Genomic DNA, 24212 nt, shown 5'->3' with positions numbered 1-24212 from the left:
TTCCTTCCTATTTCCCTGTGGAGACTAATGTTTCTCTATAACAAAATCTCAACTTCTGTGGCATTGATATGATATGAGTGTGTGTAATTGTATTCAAATGAAATGTGGTTCATAGGTTGCTTGTTCTCCCCATCCCTTTAAGTACCTCTATAATATAACAGTGATTTCCTTCTCATTCTTCCTTTTCTCTTCCCCAGTAAAGTACTCTGTCCCTACATTTTTTTTTACTTCTCCAAGATCATTAGAGCATAATAAAATGATCTGCAAACCCTAGTCATCTTTACCTTTCTCTGTGACCTATAAGGAAATTAGGAATCTGAGAAGATATTAAAAAAAATCTCCTTATTAACATGTAAACAGTTCATCCTTATATATTCCTTTTAGTTAAACAAGTATGTGTTCCTTTCTGATTTTCTCTTAGCATTTGTATTTTCATTGCAAAGTATCTAATTAGTTCTGGCCTTTTCATCAGGAATATTTGGAAATCCATCATTCCTATTGAAGACCTGCTCTCTTCCACCCATAGAGTATTATACTTTGTTTTGTCAATAGGTTATTCTTTTTTTTTTGTAAGTCTTTATGTCTTGACTTTTGGAATGTTATATTCTAAGTTCCTCTCTCCTTTATAGTTACCATTGTTAAATCTTATGGATTCTTTATTGAGGGGTCCTTGGTACTTGAATTCCTTTTTAGCTTCTTTTAGATTTTCTTCCATGACATTGCAGCTCTAGATTTTGGCTGACATTATTGGAGTTTTCGTTTTGGGGTTTCTTTTAGAAGTCAACTGTTGGTTTCTTTTTATTCTCACTTTTCCCTCTGGTTCTAAGAATTCTGGGTAGTTTTTAATTTATAATTTAAAAAAATGCAGTGCCTTGACTTTTTTCTTTTTGTTGTAGTTTTCATATTCTCTGATAATCATGAGGACTTATACCAGGCTAGTGGCAGTGTCAAAGGAGAGAAGAGAACATATTTGAGGGGTATTATGAAGGTGAAATAGTCCTTGGCAGCAGATTTGTATGACAGAGAGTGAGGAGTTGAGAAGTACATTTAGGTTCTCAACCTTGGTGAATAGAAGGATGGTGATTCCTCTGGCTGTAATAGAGAAAGTTGGGAGGGGGGAGATTTGAGGGAAAGATGATGAGTTTGGCTTTAAACATGTTGAGTTTAAGATGTCTAATAGATAACTGGAGATATGATTGTGGAGGTTAGCAAAAATGTCAGGACTTGAGATTCATCAGCATAAAAATGATAATTGAAACCATGAGAACTAATAAAATTAACAAGTGAAATAGGGGAGATAGAGGGAAAAGAGAAGAGGTCCCAGGAAAAGAGTCATGTCAGACAACCATAGACAGAGTGATCTGGTTGATTATTCTATTTTTGTTATGTCTTTTCTAGTTCAAAGATTATTATTTTTTATTAAGAAAATATAAAAAGAACTAAAGTACTTTGCCAAGATTACCTTTGTATTCTTGGAATTAGACAATTTTCACTTATTGTTAAGCTTCAGAAATAGAAGAAAAATTGCATGTATATATGCATGTAGAATTTTTATTAGCAAATGTGAATAAAATTTACTAGTGAATGTGAACAATTAGTCATTAAAAATACTCTTAGGTTATTGAAGGTGCTGCTTTAACTGGTGATTTGAAAGTGATTAACATGTTTTGACACTAGTATTGATAGTATTATTTCTCTTTACAGAGGGTCTATTTATTCATAAATTTTTATTATACTTCTAAATTTGCTAAAATTACATATAGCATTGAGAGAGAGAGAGAGAGAGAGGAGTTAAAAACGTAGTAGAATTTGTGACTTATCTTTTTTTTTCCTTCTTAGTAAATTTCATGTTTAAATCTTATTTTCTTTTTTTCCCTAAGTGAAAAATAGCTGCCCAAATTCTGGAATAGAATGTGGAACATCAGGAACTTGTATCAGCCCAACTAATTGGTGTGATGGAATATCACATTGTCCCAGTGGTGAAGATGAGAATCATTGTGGTAAGTATATCTAGAAATTAATAATGAGAATATACTATCTTGTGTAGGACTTCCATATTGCTTAGAAATTTTCCTATTCACCAAGTGAATTTTTTTTTAATGACAAATTCGCCAAGATGATCTTACTGATGTGGTAGGTCCATGATTTGCATTGGTGGAATGAAGCCCTACCAGAGATTCAAGGATTTAGGATTTTATTCAATTATAGGCAGGAAAAAGTTAGGAGAGTATTCTAATCATAAGTAATTAAAAAAACCTATTTAAACTTTTGTTAAATGGACAAATGAAAGCAGATTATAGTGCTAAAAGACAAATATTTTCAAAAGTAGGTGTCTTTAAATTTATTTTGGACATTTGTTTTTCAAGATATCAAATGATATATTGTAGAAAAATAATTAGAATAAGAGCAAGGAATAATGTTTATTAGTAGTTAATAATATGATAATGTTATATGATGAATGTTAAAAATCAATTTTAAATTAAATTTTAAATTAATTTAATTTAATTTAATTTAATTAAAAAAATCAATTTTAAATTAAATTTTAAATTAAAATAAATAAATAAAAGATTAAATGCTTGGAGCTGATGTAGATTTCCTTTGGCAAGACTTTTAGGTATCTTAATTCTTCTAAAATCTATTTCTTTTATCAGTTGTTTATACTAAATTTGTGTTCAGATTCTACACACAGATGTACTCAAGTATGAGACCTCTTTTTCCCTGAGTTTTTTGCCTCCTAATGTAGGAATATAATAATGCTCCTTTGACCCTGGATGAACTGACATTCTCTGGCTGACCACAAGACCTTGTTCAGACCCTGACTTCACTCCCTCACTTTTGTTGAGATCACAATATTCAGATTCCTAGATTTTCTTTTTCTTTCTTGACATTGGTCCATTCTCTTTCACTTGGGTTTATTTGTCTGAAGCATATACCTTAACAAAGTTATAATAATTAGCTCTGCTTGTGAAAATGCAATGACTTCTTCCATGTATTTGGATGGGTTTTGACTTCCAGCTCTTTGCCTTTGTTGAGACACACTCTAGCCAGTGAACAATGTCCTAAGACATAGTAATAACATCTACCTCCCAGAGGTGTTGTGATAATCAAATGAGAATATTTGTAAAGCACTTAGCACAGTGCCTGGCACAAAGCTTAATAATGCTTGTTTACTTTCTTCTCATTTTATATTTGAGGAAACTAAGGGCCATAGGAGTTAAGTGAAGTAAACACAGTGATGTGACAGAACTGAGACTCTATCCTAGGTCTAGTAACTCCAACTACAATGACAAGACACTGCTGACTTGGGCAAGCCAATTTTGCTCTTTGTTCTTAGTTTCTCATGTAAAATGAAAGATTTTGACATGTTGGCCTCTAAGAGAACTTCTAGCTCTAGAATTCTACAGATCTGTACAAAATAAGACTTAAGTTATTTATACATATGTAAATGAGAGAATTTAAGCTCTAGTTTTTTATAAAATTCATTGAAACAAATCTCTTTTTAAATGCAGTTCGCCTCTATGGACCAAGATTTATCCTTCAGGTTTACTCATCTCACAACAAATCCTGGTATCCTGTGTGCCAAGATGATTGGAATGATTACTATGGAAAGATTGCATGTAAAGACATGGGGTACAATATGTGAGTATGACATGTCTAATGTGGAAAGAAAAGGATCACATGTAAAATGTCTTTATGTTTTTGTCCTACTTGGACCATGAATGGAGAAATGTTTGGTCAAGTTTAGGTATGAATGAACCAGAAATCATTACCAACATGAATTGATGCCCCCAATAAAATTGGAGTCAAGGAGGACAACCAAACTGCATTCTGCCTCCCTTTTAAACAATTGAAGACAGCTACCATGTGGAAGAGGGATTAAACTTGTTCTGCTTGGTCCAAAGAATAATGGTTAAAAGTTGCAGCGAAGAAGATGTATGTAAAGCTTTCTAATTATTGGAGTTATTCAAAAGTGGAGGGAACAGAAACAGGACCTCCACGTGGCTCTGGCTCTCACCACCTCCAATCCATGTAAAAGGGGACTCTGAATAAACTTTGGAGTTACAGAACCCACAAAATGACACAGAGAAGCTAAACTCCTGCTGAGGACAGCCCAGCAGGCAGTGGCAAGCACCGCATCCTGGGAGCTGAGCCTAGCTCCATGCGAAGGTTTTAGCCCCAGGGTGGGCCTGACCAGCTGCCGACTGGAGGGACTCCAGATCACCAGCAGCTGTGGTGGTCCAGAATTATCAACACACAGATGCTAAGGACAAAGTGAGAGGTCAGTGCAGTCTGGACTTCGGGACCCAGTAGTTGGGAGTGGGTTGGCTTTTGCCCCTGGGGTGAGAAGCCACTGAGGGCTGCAACACAGCTGCTGCCATGTGGCAGCTTCATCTCCTGGCCTACAGAGTGTAGGGGGACCAAGCGTCTAGTCTGAGGGGTAATCACTCTTGCTTTAACCTGCTTGGATCTGGATTGTGGTCTAGGGTGGGATCCTGGATTGTGTGACCAGCTTGCCAGAGTGTGTGGAGGCTTCAGAGAAGGCACCCAATTAATACCTCCAGCAGCTGAGAAAATCCCAGAATTTGGTATGAAGCTCTCCTGTCTGGTAGGAGAGTCCTACTGTGGTAAACAGCCCAAAAGTCAAGTAATTGAGTGACAACATGACCAGGCAAAGGAAGCAAAGCAAACAGAAGAATCCAACATTAGACTCCTATTTTGGGGACAAAAAGGAGCAAAACATGGAACAGGATAAAGACAATGAAGTCAGAATTCCTGCAACAAAAGCTTCAAAGGAAAATATGAACTGGTTACAGTCCATAGAGGACGTTAAGAAGCAGATAAGAGAAGTGGAGGAAAAATTGGGAAGAGAAATGAGAATGATGCAAGAAAATTACAAAATGAGAGTCAACAGCCTGACTGAGGAAAATAACACCTTAAAAAATAGACTAACTCAACTGTCAAAAGAGGCTGAAAAAGGAATGAGAAGAAGAATATCTTAAAAAGCCAAATTTGCCAGATGGAAAAAGAATATCGAAAGCTCACTGAGGAGAATCATTACTTCAGAATTAGATTGGAGCAAATGGAAGCTAATGACTTTATGAGAAATCAAGATGCTATTAAACAGATCCAAACAAATGAAAGAATAGAAGGCAATGTGAAATATCTCATGGGAAAAACCACTGACCTGGAAAATAGATCCAGGAGATATAATTTAAAAATTATTGGACTGCCTGAAAGCCATGATCAAAGTAAGAACCTAGAAATCATCCTCCAGGAAGTTCTCAAGGAAAATTGTCCAGAGGGCAAAATAGAGATTGAAAGAATCCACTGATCACCTCCTGAAAAAGATCCCAAAAAGAAAACTCCTAGGAATATTATAGCCAGGATCCGGAATTCCCAGATTAACGAGAGAATATTACAAGCAGCCAGAAAGAAACAATTTGAATATTGTGGAAACACAATCAGGATAACCCAGTATCTGGCAGCTTCTATACTGAGGTATTGAAGGGCTTGGAATATGATATTCTGGAGGGCAAAGGAGCTGGGATTAAAATCAAGAATCACCTACCCAGCAAAACTGACTATCATGTTTCAGGGGAAAATATGGTCATTCAGTGGAATAGAAGACTTTCAAGCATTCTTGATGAAAAAATCAGAGTTGAACAGAAAATTTGACATTCAGATACAAGAAGCAAGAGAAGCATGAAAAGGTAAATGGAAAAGAAATCAGAAGGAACTTATCAAAGTTGAACTATTAACATTCCTGCATGGAAAAACAATAATTGTAACTGATGAAACTTTTCTCAGTATGAGAATAGTTGAAGGGAATAGAAATACATACATATATATGTCTCTATAGGAGGGTATATGGGTGAATGAATTCATATGTGAATGTGTGTTTACATATTTACAGGTATACATACATAGAGGGTACAGGATCAATTTAACAGGAAGGGATGATACTTAAAAGGTGAAATTAAGAAATGAGAGAGGAATATAATGACAGGAGATGGGGGAGAGAGAGAATGGGGTAAACTATCTCATATCGAAGAGGCAAGGGAAAATGGTTACAAAGGAGGGGGAGAATAGGAAGGGAAAATGGAATGGGTCAACCTTTTTCCCATTGAATTTGGCTTGAGGAGGGAATGAAATACACACTAAATAGGGTATCTCACCCTACAGGAGAGTAGGGGGGATTGGGATGAGAGGGAGGATGATGGAAGGGAGGACAGTCTGGGGGGGAGGGAAGTTGGAAGCACCCACTTTTGAAAAGGGATGGGATCAAAGTAGAGAATAGAACAAGTGGGTGGTGGCATAGGAGGGAGGGAAATATAGTCAGTCTTTTACAATATATCTACTGTGTTATTGTTTTGCATTAGCCACACATGTGCAACCTCTTCTGAACTGCTTATCTTCCCAGTAAGGGTGGGTGAGAAGGGCAGAAGGGAATGAATCTGGAATTCAACGTTTAAAATAAAAAATTACAAAAAAAAAATATATATATATATATACTATTATTAATACTATTTTACATGTATTTGGAAAATTAGATATATAGGCACTGGGGCATAGAGATCCACTGAAAAAGTCAAAAGGGGTATGGGAGAGAGCAGTTTGGAGGAGGGGATATCCTGTGGGACTGCTATTTTGGGCCAGTGGGTAGGGGAAAAATGGGGAGAAAATTTGTAACTCAAAATATGGCGGAAATAAATGATGTAAATCAGAAGTTGATAAAGCATTTGAAAAAAAATAAATCTGAGACATTTTGAGTGGTGCTGAAAGTTAATTGCTATAGCAAGAGCTATATCCACCCTACTTAAGTCTTCCTGTTGCTATATCCTAGTCTACAGAGAACAGAGTTCTCAATTAAGGGGGGTATAGTATATATTTTGGCCACAACATGACCAGCCATAGGCCAGCTATCTAGTGTCTTGGAGGCTTTGCTGAAGTCTACACTCTTCCTTACAGTGGCTCTTAGGATTTCTTTGTATCCCCAAATTTAGCATATTTCTTGGCCTGTAAAAAGTACTTAATAAAAGCTAGGTGATTGATTAAGTTTCAGGATTTCACTTTCTTACCCTTTTCACTCTAACCTTAAGTTCTATGTCTTTGCCTCCAAATGATTTAAAAACAAAACAAAACAGGAAAACCTTTTATCCCTGCTCTCTACCTGGCTTTGTGATGTGTGTGGGGGGAGGGAGTACAAGGTATGAGGACCTTTTCACATTTATAACTGATTAACCCCATTCATTACCAGTCAGATAGTTTACTTTTTACTGACCATGTACTTTTAAAAATGCAAGGTGACTATAAAAAGGTTGTGTAATAAAACTAATGAAGCTTTTGAAAAGCAAACTGCAGCAAAACTTCTATAAATGATTGATTTTTCTTCTTTCCCCTACAACTTATACATATGGAGGAAGAATAAAGGGAAGGAATAGCCAATTTCGGAACTTATCAAAGCTACTTTGGAAATCCTATGACAAAAGGCAAGGGGAGCACATGCTGGAGGCTAACACAGTCTAATACAATGGAAATTTCATGGCATGGATGGTTCTGTCATTGCTCCTTCAAACAGTCCTTTGTAGTGGTCTCAGTTATCACTGTTCTCTCTAACTTTTTCCTGACAATGAGGTAACATTTACGGTATTAAGTATTTTCTATGTACTGGCCACTATGCTAAGTGTTAGAGTTACAAAACAATAAAACAAAATTTCTGTTCTCAAGGAGCTCACAATCTAATTGCAAACACCATTGAAAATAACTATGTACAGACAAGATATATCTTTTGAGATATATTATTGAGATAAATTACAGATAGTTTTAGAGGAGAGGCAGTAAGATTAAGAGAGATTTCTTGGAGAAGGTGGAACTTTAGCTTTGATTTGAAGAAAGCCAAGGAAGATAGGAGAGAGATATAAAGAGGGAGTGTTCCAGGTATGTGGGACAGCCATGAAAATGCTCAGCTAGGAGACAGAGTGTAATATGTAAAGAATAGCAAGGAGGCCAATGTTACAGGATTGAAGAGCATGTGGAAGGAATAAGATACAAGATGACCGAAGAGTAGGAAGAAGACAGTTCATGAAGGGCTTTAAAAGCCAAACAAAGGAGTTTATATTTTATATAGATTGGGAGTCTGGGTCAGTGGGAGGGTACTTGGTAGTAATAGGAAAATTAGGAAGAAAGGAAAATTTGGTTAGAAAGATAATAAGTTCACTTTTGTATATGTTGAATATAAAATGTTTATATGACATCCAGTTTGAGAGGCAGTGAAGATGCAGACTAGACATCAGGAGAGAGGGAAGACATGTAGATCTGATTGTCATCAGCATACACATGATGATTAAATCCATGGCAGCTGATGCAAACGCTAAGCAAACTGTTACAGAGAAAAGAGAGGAAAAGGACTCAGGACAGAGTCTTTGGGGACACTTGTAATTGATGGGTGTGATCCATAAGAAGACCAAGCAAAGAAGATGGAAGGGATGGTTAGAAGGAGAATTAAGAGAGTAATGTTGTGACAATATCAACAAGAAGTTGATGATTGACAGTGTCAATGGCTGCAGAGAGGTCAAGAAGGCTCAGGATTCAGAGAAGGTGATTAGATTTGGCAGTTAAGAGGTCATTGCAAACTTTGGAGAGAGCAGTTTCCATGGTTCTATGAGGTCAGAAAAAGGAATGTAAGGGGTTAAGAAAATGAGAGGAGAGAATGTTGAAGCACTAATTATAGAGAACATTCTCAAGGATATTGGCTACAAAAGTAAGTAGTGATATGGGATGATAGCTAGTGTGCATGAAAGGAGATCAAGTGAAAGTTTTGTTGAGGATCAACAAGGGCATGTTTGTATGCAGTAGGAAAGCAGCCAGTAGACAGGAAGAGATTGAAGATAAGTGAAAGAATGGTAAATGATAAAGAAGTCAATTTACTGAAGAAAATGGGATGAAATGCGATCATTTGTGCATAAAGAGGGGCTTACTTTGGTTAGAAGGCCCACCTCTTCATGTGAGACAAGAGCATAGGAGGAAATAGTGGCAGAAGGCATTTTAATGATGTTAGATGAGGAAAAGGGGAAAAAAGAGAGCTCTTAGATCTGAATGGCCTCAGTTTTTTTCAGTGAAATATAAGGCAACATTCTCAGCTGAGAGAGTGCAGAAGAGGCACTATGGGAAGTTTGGAGGGATGAAAGGTTTTGGAAGAGCTGCTGTGGTGAGTGGGATAGTAGATCTATTAGGAAGGTGAAAGAATTGCTTTGCAGCAGTGAGGACCTAGTTGAAATTTTCTGTCATAAATTTATAGTAAACCTTTGTGGGGATTATAATTGCCCAGCCTACGAGAAAAATCACTGAGGCAGAGCTCTGAGCCAATGTCAGTTTATTAAAGGGTCCATAGCCCCCTCTAATGAAGTGTATTTTAGATTTTCCTCACTATTTGAGATGCCTCCTTCTTCCAGGGTTTTATTTTTATAAGACTTGATACCAGATTTGATACTTGAACATTCTAGAGGCTTTATACAAAGTACAGAATCCTATTGGTTGATAGACCTTGTTTAGTGTGTCAATTATTTACCATTTGGGGCTGATGAAATTAGATTATGATTTAATTTTTGAAGGGTAACTATATAATTAGGTGTTAAGATTTTGGATAAGAGGTTGTTGTTTTAATTCAGTGTATCAATATAATAGGCCTTATGAGATAAAAGAAGATGTGATTGATGCTTGGGGGGTGGAGCCAAGCTGGCAGAACAGAAGGAGTAACTTTTCTAAGCTCCTCCTTGAATCCCATCACTAAACTTTAAGAAGTGAATCTGAATGGATTTTGGAGTGTCAGAATCCATTGGGAGACAGAGTGTGACAGAATCCAGCCCAGGAAAGTGCCCACGTGGGTCCGGGCAGGGGGAGCACAGAGCATGTGGGGGCTGCAGCAGCTTGGATAAGAGAACAAACTACAGTAGAGAGAAGGAGCCCCAGCTGGCTGACTCACCCACCCCAAGGGCGATTCGCAGCCATCTCACCAGCATCTCACCATGGGACAGGAGGAAAGGTAAATTATGCCATACAAAGAGGCATAAAAACACACTATAGTAGAGGGGAAGGAAAGAAGGAGAGGAACATCATTTGAACATTATTCTTACTGGTTCTGGTTCAAAGAGGGATCAACATAATCAGTTAAGTTTAAGATTCTAACATGAAAAGACACAAAAACTCATTAAATAGAGGAAAAGGAGGGAGGGAGAGGAGCATTGTATGAAATTTACTCTCATTGGTTGGAGTCAAAGGGAGAATAACATACTCTGATATGTATAAAAATCTATTGTGTCCTATAGGCAGTAGGAGGGTAAGGGAGGGATAAAAAGGGGGTGGTTAGAGGGGAGGGAAATAGTAGTAAGGGGAGAGAGTAGGTAAATAAAGGGGGGTTACTGGGAGGGAACACTGAGGGAGGTGGTGGTCAAAAGGAAAACCCTGAAGGAGGGGAAGGGAGAAGGAAGAAACAAAACCATAAGCAGGGGAGGGAATAGGATGAAGGGGAAGGACAGATAGTCATCGTTACTGTGAATGTGAATGGGATGAACCCTCCCATAAAACAGAGGCAGATAGCAGGATGGATTAACAAATCATAATCCTACAATATGCTGTCTACAAGAAACACATTTGAAACAAAGGGATACCCACAGGGTGAAGGTAAAAGGCTGGAGTAGAATATATTATGCCTCAGCTAAAGTAAAAAAAAAAAGCAGGGGTAGCAATCCTTATCTCAGATAAAGCAAAAGCAAAAATAGATCTAATTAAAAGAGATAAGGAAGGAAACTGTATTCTGCTACCCTGCTAAAAGGCACCATCGAGAATGAAGCAATATAATTACTTAACATATATGCACCAAGTGGTATAGCATCCAGATTCCTAGAGGAGAAGGTAAGGAAATTAGAGGAAGAAATAGATAGCAAAACTATACTAGTGGGGGACCTTAATCTCCCCCTCTCTGAAATTGATAAATCCAACCTCAAAATAAACAAGAAAAAAGTTAAGGAGGTGAATAGAATTTTAGAGAGGCTAGATATGATAGGTCTCTGGAGAAAACTGAATGGGGATAAAAAGGAATATACTTTCTTCTCAATGGTTCATGGCACATATTCAAAAATTGACCACGTTCTAGGGCATAAAAACCTCACAATTCTATGCAGTAAGGCAGAAATATCAAATGCATCCTTCTCAGATCATGATGCAGCAAAAATTATATGCAGTAAAAGGCCATGAAAAGACAGACTAAAAACTAATTGGAAATTAAACAATTTAATCCTAAGGAATGAGTGGGTCAAACAAGAAATTATAGAAACAATCAGTAATTTCATTCAAGAGAATGATAATAATGAGACAACATACCAAAATTTGTGGGATGCATTAAAGGCAGTTCTTAGGAGAAGTTTTATATCCCTGAGTGCATACATGATTAAATTAGAGAATAGGGAGGTTAATGAATTGGGCATGCAATTGAAAAACCTAGAAAAAGAACAAATTGAAAATTCCCAATTAAATACTAAATTGGAAAGATTGAAAACCAAAGGAGAGATTAATAAAATTGAAATTAAGAAAACTATTGAATTAATAAATAAAAGTAAGAGCTGGTTTATGGAAAAAAAAAAAACAAAATTGATAGACCCTTAGTCAATATGATAAAAAAAAGAAAACCAAATTATGAGTATCAAAAATGAAAAGGGTGAATTTACCTCCAATGAAGAGGAAATCAAAACAAAAATTAGGAATTGTTTTTTCCCAATTGTATGCACATAAATTCAACAATCTTAGGGAAATGGATGAATATTTACAAAAATACAAGTTGCCCAGATTAACTGAAGAGGAAGTAAATTACTTAAATAACCACATCTCAGAAAAAGAAATGGAATAAGCCATCAGTCAACTCCCTAGGAAAAAATCTCCAGGGCCAGACAGATTTACTAGTGAATTCTATCAAACATTTAAAGAACAATTGATTCCAATATTCTAGAAACTATTTGGGGAAATTAGTGAAGAAGGAGTCCTACCAAATTCTTTTTATGACACAAATATGGTACTAATACCTAAATCAGGAAGAGAGAACACAGAGAAAGAAAATTATAGACCAATCTCCCTCATGAATATAGGTGCAAAAATTTTAAATAAAATATTAGCAAAAGACTAGAGCAACTTTTCTCAACAATAATACACTTTGATCAGGTAGGATTTATTCCAGGAATGCAAGGATGGTTTAATATTAGGAAAACCATCAGTATAATTGATCATATCAACAATAAAACTAGCAGAAACCACATGATTATCTCAATAGATGTAGAAAAGGCTTTTGACAAAGTTCAACATCCATTCCTATTAAAAACACTAGAAAGTATAGGGATTAATGGAGCCTTCCTTAAAATAATAGGTAGCATCTATTTAAAACCATCAGCAAATATTATATGTAATGGGGATAAGTAGAAGCATTTCCCATAAGATCAGGGGTCAAACAAAGGTGTCCACTATTACCCCTCTTATTCAGTCTCTTGCTAGAAATGTTATTAGTAGCAATTAGAGAAGAAAGAGAAATCAAAGGAATCAAATTAGACAAAGAAGAGACCAAGCTATCACTCTTTGCAGATGATATGATGATATACTGAGAGAATCCTAGGAAATCAAGTGAAAAATTACTTGAGACCATAAATAAATTTAGCAAAATTGCATGATATAAACTATACCCACATAAATTCTCGGCATTTCTGTATATTTCTAATGAAATTCAACAGCAAGAGATAGAGAAATCCCATTTAAAGTTACTGTAGACATTATAAAATATTTGGGAATCTACCTGCCAAAACAAACCCAGGACCTATATGATCACAACTACAAAACACTTTTCACACAAATAAAGTCAGATCTAACTAATTGGAAAAATATTAATTGCTCTTGGCTGGGTCCAGCTAATATAATACAAATGACAATTTTGCCTAAATTAAGTGATATATTTAGTGCCATACCAATCAATTTACCAAAAAAAAAAATACTTTATAGAGCTATAAAAAATAGTACCAAAATTTATTTGGAAGAACAAACGGTCCAGAGTGTCATGGGAATCAATGAAAAGAAATGCTAAGGGGACGTGAACTAACTCTACCAGATTTCAATCTGTAGTATAAAGCAGCAGTCATCAAAACTACTTGGTACTGGCTGAGGAATAGACTAGTGGATCAGTGGAATAGATTGGGTACAGGAGATTCAGAAGTCATGGACTATAGTAATCTATTGTTGGAGAAACCCACAGACCCCAGTTTTTGGGATAAGAACTCACTATTTGACAAAAACTGCTGGGAAAACTGGAATATAGTGTGGCAGAAACTGGGCATAGACCAATATCTAATACCATATACCAAAATCAAGTCTAAATGGGTGCATGATCTAGGTATAAAGGTTGATACTGTAAGAAATCTTGGAAAGCAAGGAATAGTTTATCTGTCAGATTTTTGCAGAGTGAAAGACTTTATGACTAAACAAGAATTAGAGAGCATTATAAAATGCAAAATGGATAATTTTGATTACATTTAATTGAAAAGCTTCTATACAAACAAAGCCAGCATAACCAAGATTAAGAGGGAGGTGGGAAATTGGGAAAGAATTTTTACAATCTATGTCTCTGATAAACTACTCATTTCTAGAATATACAGAGAATTGACTGAAGTCTATAAGAATACAAGTCATTGCCCAATTGATAAATGGTCAAAGGATATGAACAGGCAGTTTTCAAAGAAAGAAATTAAAGATATCTATAAGCACATGAAGAAATGCTCTAAATCACTATTGATTAAAGAAATGCAAATCAAAACAACTCTGAGGTACCACATCTCACCAGTCAGATTGGCTAAGATGACAAAACAGGAAAATGACAAATCCCGGAGAGGATGTGGGCAAATTGGAACACTAATGCATTGCTGGTGGAGTTGTGACTGATCCAACCTTTCTGGAGAGCAATCTGAAATTATGCCCAAAGGGCTATAATTTCATACCCTTTGACCCAGCAATACCACTTCTATGGTTATATCCCAAAGAGATCATAGAAGTGGGAGAAAGACCCATATGTGCAAAAATATGCAGCTCTTTTTGCGTTAGAAAAGAATTGGAAATTAACGGGGCACACATCAATTGGGGAATGGCTGAACAAGTTGTGGTATATGCATGTTATGGAATACTATTGTGCTGTGAGAAGCAGATGTACTTCATATTTACCTGGAGTGGCTTATATGAACTGATGCTGAGTGAGAAAAGTAGAACCAGGAGAAATTTGTACACAATTACAGACACAACACATATGTGATGACCAACTTTGATAGACTGGACTTTTCTCAGCAATGTAATTATATAAGTCAATCCCAAAAGACTCATGATGGAGAGAGGTGTCTACATCCAGAGAAAGAACTAGAAAGAACTGAGTTTGAATCCAGATTGCAACAAACTACCTGATATTTTTCTTTTTCTTGTTTGGTTTTATTTCCTCTTTACCATTTTTCATTCCATCTGATACAATCCTTCTTTATAACCTGACTAATGTCTAATGTGAAAGTATTTACACATCCTATACTTGACTGTATGCTGCCATGGTGGGGCGGAATTGAGGGAGAGGGACAGAATATGAAACTCAAGGAATTGTGGAATTGAATCTTGTAAACTAAAAGTAAACAAACAAATAAAAAAAATAAAATTGTATTCTGAGGACATTTGTAACTCTTGTCCGAGACGCAGAAAAAAATAAAAATAAAAAGTATGCTTAAAAATGTAAAAAAAAATGTGATTACTATGATGAAGACTGATGTTGAATTTGATTTTTTTTTCTAGGAATAGTTTTTACTATAGTCAAGGAATAACAGATGATAGTGGTGCCACAAGCTATATGAAGTTGAACCTGAGTGCTGGAAATGCAGATCTCTATGAAAAACTCTACAACAGGTAGACAGGCCCTCTAAAACAGTGTTGTTTTTTTCTTCCTTGAAAAATGCCATATTGGGGATAGTGATGAAATGCAAAGAATAATATGGAGAAATTGTATGAAGCAATTTCCTTTATGGATAGAGCCATTATTAGAAGAATATTGGAGTTTAACTCCATGTGATCTGAGAAGGTATTAATTTAATTGTTTTAACTTATCTTACATTTACACTTACTTCCTGTCATGTCTCTTCTTCAGATTTAGTAATGACCAAATAATTCACATTTATAAAGGGCTTCACCATTCTTTAGTCATTAAAACATTCTCTTAGTCCATACAATAGCCTTTTGAGATTGGCAGTACATAATCAGTTTTATCATTTTACAAATGAGGAAATTGAGTCTCAGTGACCTGCCAAAGGGCTTATTACTACAAAATGGCCCTTACTTAACCCTTTAAATTTAGATCATCTGAACCAAATTCTTGTGCTCTTTCTTTTTCAGTATTCTGCCTTACCTAAGGACACATTCTTATCATAATAGCTAAAAAAGGTAAATTATATCCCACTTGTCATGTGACAGACATTATGCTAAGAGCTTTAAAGATATCTCATTTGATCCTCACAGTTCCACAGTTTATACAAAAAAGAAACTGGCAAAAAGATTAAGTGATTTGCCCAGGGTCACACAACTCGTAATAATATTAATAACAATTAACATTTATATAGTACTAACTATGTGCCAGGCACTGTGCTAAAGAGCTTGACAGTTATTATCTCATTTGATCCTTACAACAACTCTACTAACTCATTTTGTAGTAGAGAAAACTGAGGCAGACAGGTTAAGTAACTTGCCTATGGTCACAAAACTAGAAAGTATCTGAGGCTAGATTTGAACTCAGCTCTTACTGACTTCAGGGTCCCATAGCTAAGAGGTATCTGAGGCTAGATTTGAACTTGCATCTTCCTGACTCTAGGAGCAGCGCTCTAAAATTGTCAACACTATAATAATTTGTGAATTTAAGTGTGCTGTTGGTTGTCACAGCAAAGAAACTAGAACTCCAAAAGAAAAGCATACTAAGGACAGTTTGGCAGAGTAGAAAGTTGCTGAATTTAGAATAAAAGGATCTGGGTTCATTTCCAAGATTGGCAGCAAAATCCGTTCACCTCTCTGGGCCTCACTTTCCTCATTTATAAAATGTGGTGGTTGGACTAGATGACAGAAGGTTTCTTTCTCATGGCTCTAAATCTATGTTCCTATAGTTGTAAGTTAATTTTTAGGCAGGATGATGAACTGAGTTCCCTTAAGCCCTAGTATGCTTGGAAATAGATATTGCCCTACTTACCAGAAGTAATTTTATATTGCCATAAGTTGTATGTCCTTATGAGGAGAAGGGCATTTTTCCCCCCAAAGAAAAAGGATATTCTCTGCTGCATGTGCCTTTAAAAAATAAAACCTTTTGTGCCTTTTATGAACCTTATTTATTCCCTAATTCATTTTATTTCTATGAGAGTTACTACTGATGTTAGCTATCCAGGTGCTTGCTTTTGATAGTAAGTACCCTAATTCTCCTTTATGATGAGTGGAAAGCCTGGGAGTGGGGCTGTATATCAATCTGCCTCTTAGTTCACTGGATTCTTAGTTCCATTTTTACAGAGAAAATAAATAAGGCTAGCATAGCCTTGAAGAAAGTCATATGCACATGTCCTAGTATGCCCATTTATAAAAGCCTGATTTATTAGTTACACACCGAACAAAGCACAATTGGTGGACTAGTTATAGGCTTTGAATGTCTGCCTGCCTTGGTTACACATTCAGTTCTGCAGGCAAGAAAAATCAGTGGGCGGAGGAAGAGAGACAGAGTTTTTACAGGAGTCCATTGATACACAACTTTTATTCCTCAGTGATATATCTGGAATCTATCTGCTGCTACTTTAACAGCACTATCTGTTAAATTCATCTCATTATTTTGAGAACTTTTCTTTTTAATTTTAGTGTTTCTTCCTTTATTCAAACAGAATCCTTTACTTCCCCTTTTCCTCAGTATGGAGGCATTGGTCATTTTCTCATTTGAAAGCATACATATTGGCATCCCATATGTAGAATTCTGATTTTATTTTACTTCGCCCCAATAAAAATGATTAGTTTATTGTTTACATTTAACAATGGCATGAAAATTATGAGCACAATTGTTTGAAAATAAATGTCTTGAGGGGAAAGGGGGAGTGGGGGGTTGGGAGAGTTGAGGCCATGCTGCCACCGGGGGTCTCTGGCCTTGGGGCCTCTTAGTGGCTGCAAGAAGAGGTGGCTGGGGGCAGTGGGGGAGGGGGGGAGAGGGGCCGGGGCTTGTGCTTCCCCAGCCCCAGAGGAGGCTGAGAGGAAGGGAAGAACAAATGGACGGACCCATCCTGGCGCCAGACACCTCCCCCCCCCACACACACCCCCTCACCCCGTCGTCCGCTGGGGATCATGGCTGGGGCTGGGGCAGCTGTCGCTGTGGCCAGGAGTACCCTGCCAGCAGTAAGAAGAAATTATAATATATAGACAATATCCTGGCAGAAGATGATACATATGGATGAGAAACAGAAGTAAGAAGTTGGAAACCAGGAAAATAAATGTCTTTCTTAAGGAATAGTACAAGAAGACCCTAGAACCCAATATTCTCATTTCAATAATTTTTACCAATGAGAAATATATATATATATATATACACATATTTTTCTATTTCATATTGTTAATTCTTGGGAGTTAAGAAAGAGAATATTTGAAAGTATGAAGAGTTTCTTAAATACTCTGGAAATGATTCTCATAATTTATGACAGTCATTTTTGTTCTTCTTCCCTAGTAATGTGTGCTTCTCAAAAACGGTGGTATCTCTCCGATGCATAGGTTAGTACTCTTAATTTTCTCTTTCCTGTGATAGAATGTCATATTAATTATATCTAATATTGCCTAGAAACCCTCCCACCAAAGTAATGTGTTAGGAAGCAGCATATTTGAAAACACAGCTCCTAGAAAGTAAGGCATTAATAACAACTCAAGAAGCCCTCTTGAATCACAATATCAAGCCTTTCAGTCTATGAATTAATGATGGTCAAAGGGAAACAGACATCTTGGACACCCAAGAGCTCTTGGGGGAAGTTTGCCACTGTAGCTTCTTGAGTTAGAAGAGTGAGGTGGTCAAACCTCTACTTTAGGAACATTACTTTGGTAGCTGTTTGGAGGATAGATGGGAGAAGGGAAATATGGTAGGAACAGAGATGCCAGTTAGGAGGGTGTTTCCATAGTCCAGGAAAAGGTAGTAAGGTCTTGAATTAAAGTGATATACACCTGAGTAGAAATAATATAAGTAAGAGATGATGGAAAGGTAGAGCTGGTAAGAATTGGCAACTGATTGATAGGGGTGGTGTTGAAGATGAAGGAAGATTGAAGGATGACTCTGAGGTGGTGAATCTAGATGACTAGAAGGATGGTGGTACCCTAAACAAATGGAAAGTAAGAGGATGGGGTATTTAGGAATTGTAACATAACACAAAGAATCCTGGATTTAGGAGGCAAAGGCAAGGAGACTTGCCTACTAGGAGCAAGTCACCTCATCGAAATAATAAATAATACCTCACATTTTAGGGCAGCTAGATGGTACAGTGAATAAAGAGCCAGGTCTGGAATCAACCTAGAATCAGGAAAACTTTAGTTCAAATCTGGCCTCATATACTAGCTGTGTGACACTGGGCAAGTTATTTAACCTTCTTTGCCTCAGTTTCTTCATCTGTAAAATGAACTGGAGAAGAAAATGGCAAACCACTCCAGTACTTTTGCCAAGAAAGCCTCAAAAGGGATCACAAAGAGTCAGCCTTGACTGAACAACAGCAACCACCTCACATTTTATTATGCTCTGAGATTTGTGAAATACTCTGTCAGGTTGATAATGTAACTATTAATATTCCCATTTTACAAATAAGAAAGCTCTGGCCTTGTGGTTAATAGCTACAACAGTGTGGATGCTTACATAATAGACAATATCCTAGAGAATCAAGTTGTTATTCATATTAATATTTTTCATAGGGGCAGCTAGGTGGCGCAGTGAGTAAAGCGCCAGCCCTGGAGTCAGGAGGACCCGAGTTCGGTTCTGGCCTCAGACACTTAACATCCACACAAAAAAACTAGCCATGTAACCTTGGGCAAGTTACTTAACCCCAATTGCCGTCCAAAAGACAAAACAAAATATATATATTTTTCATACAGGGTTCACAAGAAGCTATTGAGATTCTGTGATGGAGGTCCTTGGAGGTTCCATACTCATTCTCCAGTACACATAGAGAGTGGTTGCCACTGAGATAATTGAGCAATTATTGGATTATGAGCTGATGTAGAGTAGAAGGAAAACTTTGATACAACAAAGTACAGCCTCATGTTCTATGATGTAGCTGAAGTATTTTAGTGTAACAGCTTGAGATATTTGAATCAGAGATGAAGTGAATAATTGAGAAGATAGTAAGTAGACCTACCTTTATTCCATCTATTTGTTTGCCTAACAGCTAACTCTAAGAGAATAATGAACAGAGCATTGAGTGCACATGTTTGAGCTTTCTACTTACTTCAAAATATCCAGGTGTCATATTTAACAATAATGCTGTGTGACCCAGCAATACCACTTCTAGGGTTGTATCCCAAAGAGATCACAGAAGTGGGAAAAAACCCATATGTACAAAAATATTTATAGCAACTCTTTTTGTGGTGGCAAATAATTGGAAATTAAGGGGGTGCCCATCAATTGGGGAATGGCTGAACAAGTTGTGGTATATGCATGTTATGGAATAACTATTGTGCTATAAGAAATGAGGAGCAGATGGACTTCATATTTACCTGGAGAGGCTTATACGAACTGATGCTGAGTGAGAAGAGTAGAGCCAGGAGGAATTTGTACACAATTACAGACACAATGTATGTTTGACAACCAACTTTGATAAACCGGACTCTTCTCAGCAATCCAGAGACATAAGTCAACCTCAAAAGACTCATGATGGAGAGAGATGTTTACATTCAGAGAAAGAACTGAGATTGAACCCAGATTGAAGCAAACTACCTGTTCTTTTTCTTGTTTAGTTTTGTCTCCTCTTTACATTCCATCTAATACAGTCCTTTATAACCTGACTAATGCCTAATGTGAAAGTATTTGCAAATACTATACTTGATTGTATGCCACCATGGTGGGGGAGGAGGGGAGGGAAATAAAATTTGAAACTCAAGGAATTGTGGTAATGAATCTTGTAAACTGAAAGTAAACAAATTAATAAAGACAAAAAAAAAACCCAACCCAATAATGCTCTGTGGTAAATAAGTTCATCAAAGCCATCCTGGAAGCCAGGAACCTGTATTTTCATTGGATGTCTAGAAAACCATAATGGCTTTGTTTCAGAGCAAGAAATAGATTAGTTTAAGTCAGAGATGGAGTGAATACACAGTTCATATTCCAGGCAATGTGAAAAGTCACTTTTTCATAAAAGCTTCACTGATTCCCTGTTATTTATAATATAAATTATAAACTCCTTAATCTGGAATTTAAGGTCTTCCCACAATCTGATTCCAACCTACTTTGTATCCTTATTTCCATTACTTCCTTTCATGTCTGGTGCATTTTAGAAAACTGGACTATGGGCTGTTAACTGATCTCATTCTGAATTCTCCTTGTTTTTGTAGATAGGAGGTTCCCATGCTTATTTGACCTACTACTTTTTTTTTTTTAAGCAATCGGGGTTAAGTAACTTGCTCAAGGTTACAAGGCCAGTTATTTCTGGGTGTGGTGCTGAGTGTCTGAGCCTGGATTCGATCTCCAGGTCATCCCAACACTGGAGCCGGCGCTCCTACTCACTGAGCCACCTGGCCGCCCCTAAGCAATTGGGGTTAAGTAACCCACTCAAGGTTACATGGCCAGGTGTTTCTGGGTGGGTGCTAAGTGTCTGAGCCCGGGATTCGATCTCCAGGTCTTCTCAACACTGGAGCCGGTGCTCTTACTCGCTGTGCTACCTGGCCGCCCCTACCTACTACTTTCTTAAAAAAAATTACTCAGTGCCCCCCTGGAAACCTGCTTTCTTTAACCCTTTAGTGGTTTTTTTTTGAAATCAGCATAATTTCAAAAATAGAATTTAAAAAATAGCAATAAATATATATTTTTTGAAATGATGCATCTTAAATTTAACAATTTTTAAAATAAATTTCTGGGTGTTTTCCTGCATTTTAATTTTGATGATGTGATATTATATCATGTAACCATATAGTATCCTATTGTAAACAAGTCATTACATGCACATATTCCTTCCAGTACATGCTGGACTCCCCCAAAATGCTCAACACCCTTGCCTGCCAACACCTGCTAATTAAGATCTGTTTAAGATTATTAATTCATTATTAATTAATTAAGATTATTAATATTACTATTAAGATCTGTATAAGACTTGACAGCTAATTGGGTATAATTTGCATTTTATGTGTTTATTTGGAAATAATGTATCACTACAACTTTAACTGTTACACAACAGATGAAACATATATGAATGGTTTTTTTTAGATTTTTCTTCTCTTTCTTTCCTTGTACTTCCAACACCCCCTTATTTTTATTCAATATCCCCCAATTGCACCCAAAGCTACTTCCCCACTTTGCCCCACAGGGGGGAACCCATCATTTCAGCACCTCCTAGCAAGTGGTATCACCCACTTTGATTACCTCTGATATAGATCAACATCTGTAAAACATTATCTCCTTAGATTTCAGATGTTTGAAAGAAGGAAACAGGTTACATAAATCTGTCCCATCCAACTCTTTACCAAAACAAAGATCCTATTATGAAAAATCATACTCAAGTCTGTGGAATTGTTTTTATTGATACTTAAGGTTCATAAATGTACTGGGGGATTTATGTTTTAATTTTTACCTTTAGATTGTGGTACAGTGATGAAGGTGAATCGATTGAACAGGATTGTAGGTGGGACAAATGCTGCTCCAGGGGAATGGCCATGGCAAGTCAGCCTTCATGTCCAAGGTGTCCATGTCTGTGGTGGCTCTATCATTACTCCTGAATGGATTGTAACAGCAGCTCATTGTGTAGAAGAGTAAGTATTTAATCAGTCATTCCAAGGAACTCTTGTATTTCCATCACTATCTCTCCTTCTTCCAGTTGTGTGTTCATTCAGATTTGTCAATGGAGGATCAGAAGTCTTGGATTGATAAAAGTTATGTTCATAATTGTTAAGGGATTTTTAAGAAAAAGAAATTTGTTTTGTACTTGATCTGGAAGAAACACAATTTGTGAATTCAATTCTTTTATTTTTTCCTCAAAATTTTGTTTAACTTCTTATAGCTTTAGAACTATTTCCCTACATCAGAGTGGTTGATATAAAATTAGAGAGCTGGAAAGGATTTAGGAATTCAACAACCATTTATTGAGCATGTGAGTAAAAATGAAGAAAAAATGATTTTGACCCCCCTGGCCCCCCCAGACTTACTGTTTTATTGGATGTGAGGAAATGTAGCATATAAGCAGATGAGTATATAGAAGGTAATTTGAGGAGGGAAAGAGCACAAATACTTGAAACCTCTTATTTTCCTTTTTTTGTCAACTTTGTCAGTTTAATGGATTTGAAGTGAAGCCAGAGCCTGAATTGTTTTAATTTACATTTCTCTAATTATTGGTGATTTGGAGCATTGCCATTTGTTTCAAATGACACTGGGCAACTTGAATTTCTTTGAAGACTGCCTATTCAAAATAATTTTTTTAATTAATGAAGGAATGGATTTTTTTCTCATAAATTTGAATTATTTTTTACTATCAAAATAAAACTTTTGTCAGAGAAATTTTGCCGCTATGATTTTTTTCCAGTTTATTTCTCTTTTATTTTTATCTGCATTGTTTTTTTGTGTGCAAAACCTTTTAATTTTATGCAATCAAAATATAAAAGAAAAATATAAAGATTTCTAGTGCCTTCCTTCCATCGATTATCCAATTTATTCTGTATATAGTTTGTACATCATTGTTTGCATGTTGTCTCTCTTGTCAGACTGTGAGCTCCTTGAGAACAAGAATAATCTTTTTAATTTCTTTGTATCCTCAGCACTTAGCACAGTGCTTGGCACATTGTTGTGGTTGTTGAGTCATTTCAATTGTCTCTGACTCTGTGTGACCTAATTTGGGATTTCTTGGCAAAGACACTGGAGTGGTTTTCTGTGTCTAGCCAATAAGTGTCTGAGGTCAGATTTGGACTCTGGTCCTCTCGACTCCAGGGTTAGGGCTCTATGCACCTCACCCCCTAGCTGCCCCATGCTTGGCATATAGTAAGTAAGAAATGTCTATTGACTGACTACTCATTTATTGATATTTTAAAAATCAGAACCAAATTGTTTTAATGATTACTGGTGTAAAAAAACAAAATACATCCATAAAACTTAAAAATATAAGCACAGCATTCTTGATAAAAGACATTGTACAATTTCCCCTATTTTCCATACTAGGTGTGGTTATTGTGAGGTTTGTTTGTTTTAAACCACTTTTAAACATTTAGATCTCTTCCCTAAGGACCAGGCTAAGACTTTTACTGCTAGTTATCATCTCTAAATAATTTGACCACCCCAATCAACTTTCTTTTCTTACTCTCAAGAATCCCACACCATTCACATCCAGAGAAAGAACTACAGAGGAGTTTGAATGCAAATTGAAGCAAACTACTTGCTGTCTTTCTTTTCCTTGTTTTGTTTCCTTTTTCCTATTGTTCATTCCATCATTATAATCCTTTACAACCTGACTAATGTTGAATGTGAAAGTATTTGTAGATCCTATATTTGATTGCATGTCTCCATGGGGGGAGGGGTATGGAGGAGAGGGAGGGAGAGAAAATTTAAAACTGAAGGGATTGTGGAACTAAATGTTGTAAACTAAAAATAAATAAATGAATGAATAAAAAAAGAAGAAGCAGCAGCAAAAAAAAAAAAAAAAAGAATCCCATACCAACTCGGCAACTCCACTTCCATCTTACCCCACCCATCAATCCATGACTTTCCAATCTATTCTTATCTTGTTTTTGCTTATTGTACTTTTTCTTGCCAAGTTCTCTTTTTTTTCTATAACTCCTTCTTTAGTTTCTACTTCTTAATCATCTTTGATCCTTTTTCTCCCTTTTATACCCTCTTATCACCCTTCATCCTTTTCCTCTTTCATCGAGAAAATAGAATTAGGACCTAAAGGTTGTTCTTCACATTTTCCTCAATTTCTGCCACATTT

At 36.4% G+C, this 24212-nt stretch overlaps 1 protein-coding gene across 7 annotated transcripts in view; it reads left to right on the top strand.

Annotated features, from left to right (window-relative positions):
• TMPRSS2 (transmembrane serine protease 2) overlaps window positions 1-24212 on the top strand; it is a 127468-nt gene that overhangs the window by 70967 nt on the left and 32289 nt on the right. For all 7 annotated transcript variants that reach the window (XM_069074867.1, XM_069074865.1, XM_069074866.1 and 4 more), the window contains 5 exons: window positions 1881-2000; window positions 3510-3639; window positions 14851-14961; window positions 17786-17829; window positions 21879-22050. In XM_069074867.1, coding sequence (XP_068930968.1) covers window positions 1881-2000; window positions 3510-3639; window positions 14851-14961; window positions 17786-17829; window positions 21879-22050 — 577 coding nt within the window. The remainder of the gene's footprint in view (window positions 1-1880; window positions 2001-3509; window positions 3640-14850; window positions 14962-17785; window positions 17830-21878; window positions 22051-24212) is intronic.

This window comes from Petaurus breviceps, unplaced genomic scaffold (assembly GCF_028583685.1).
Source record: "Petaurus breviceps papuanus isolate PSGF00001 unplaced genomic scaffold, PetGlider_PUasm1.0 90897, whole genome shotgun sequence".
Taxonomy (NCBI): Eukaryota; Metazoa; Chordata; class Mammalia; order Diprotodontia; family Petauridae; genus Petaurus; species Petaurus breviceps.
The sequence above is the reverse complement of the archived record's forward strand: the minus strand, read 5'-3'. Positions and strand labels throughout refer to the sequence as shown.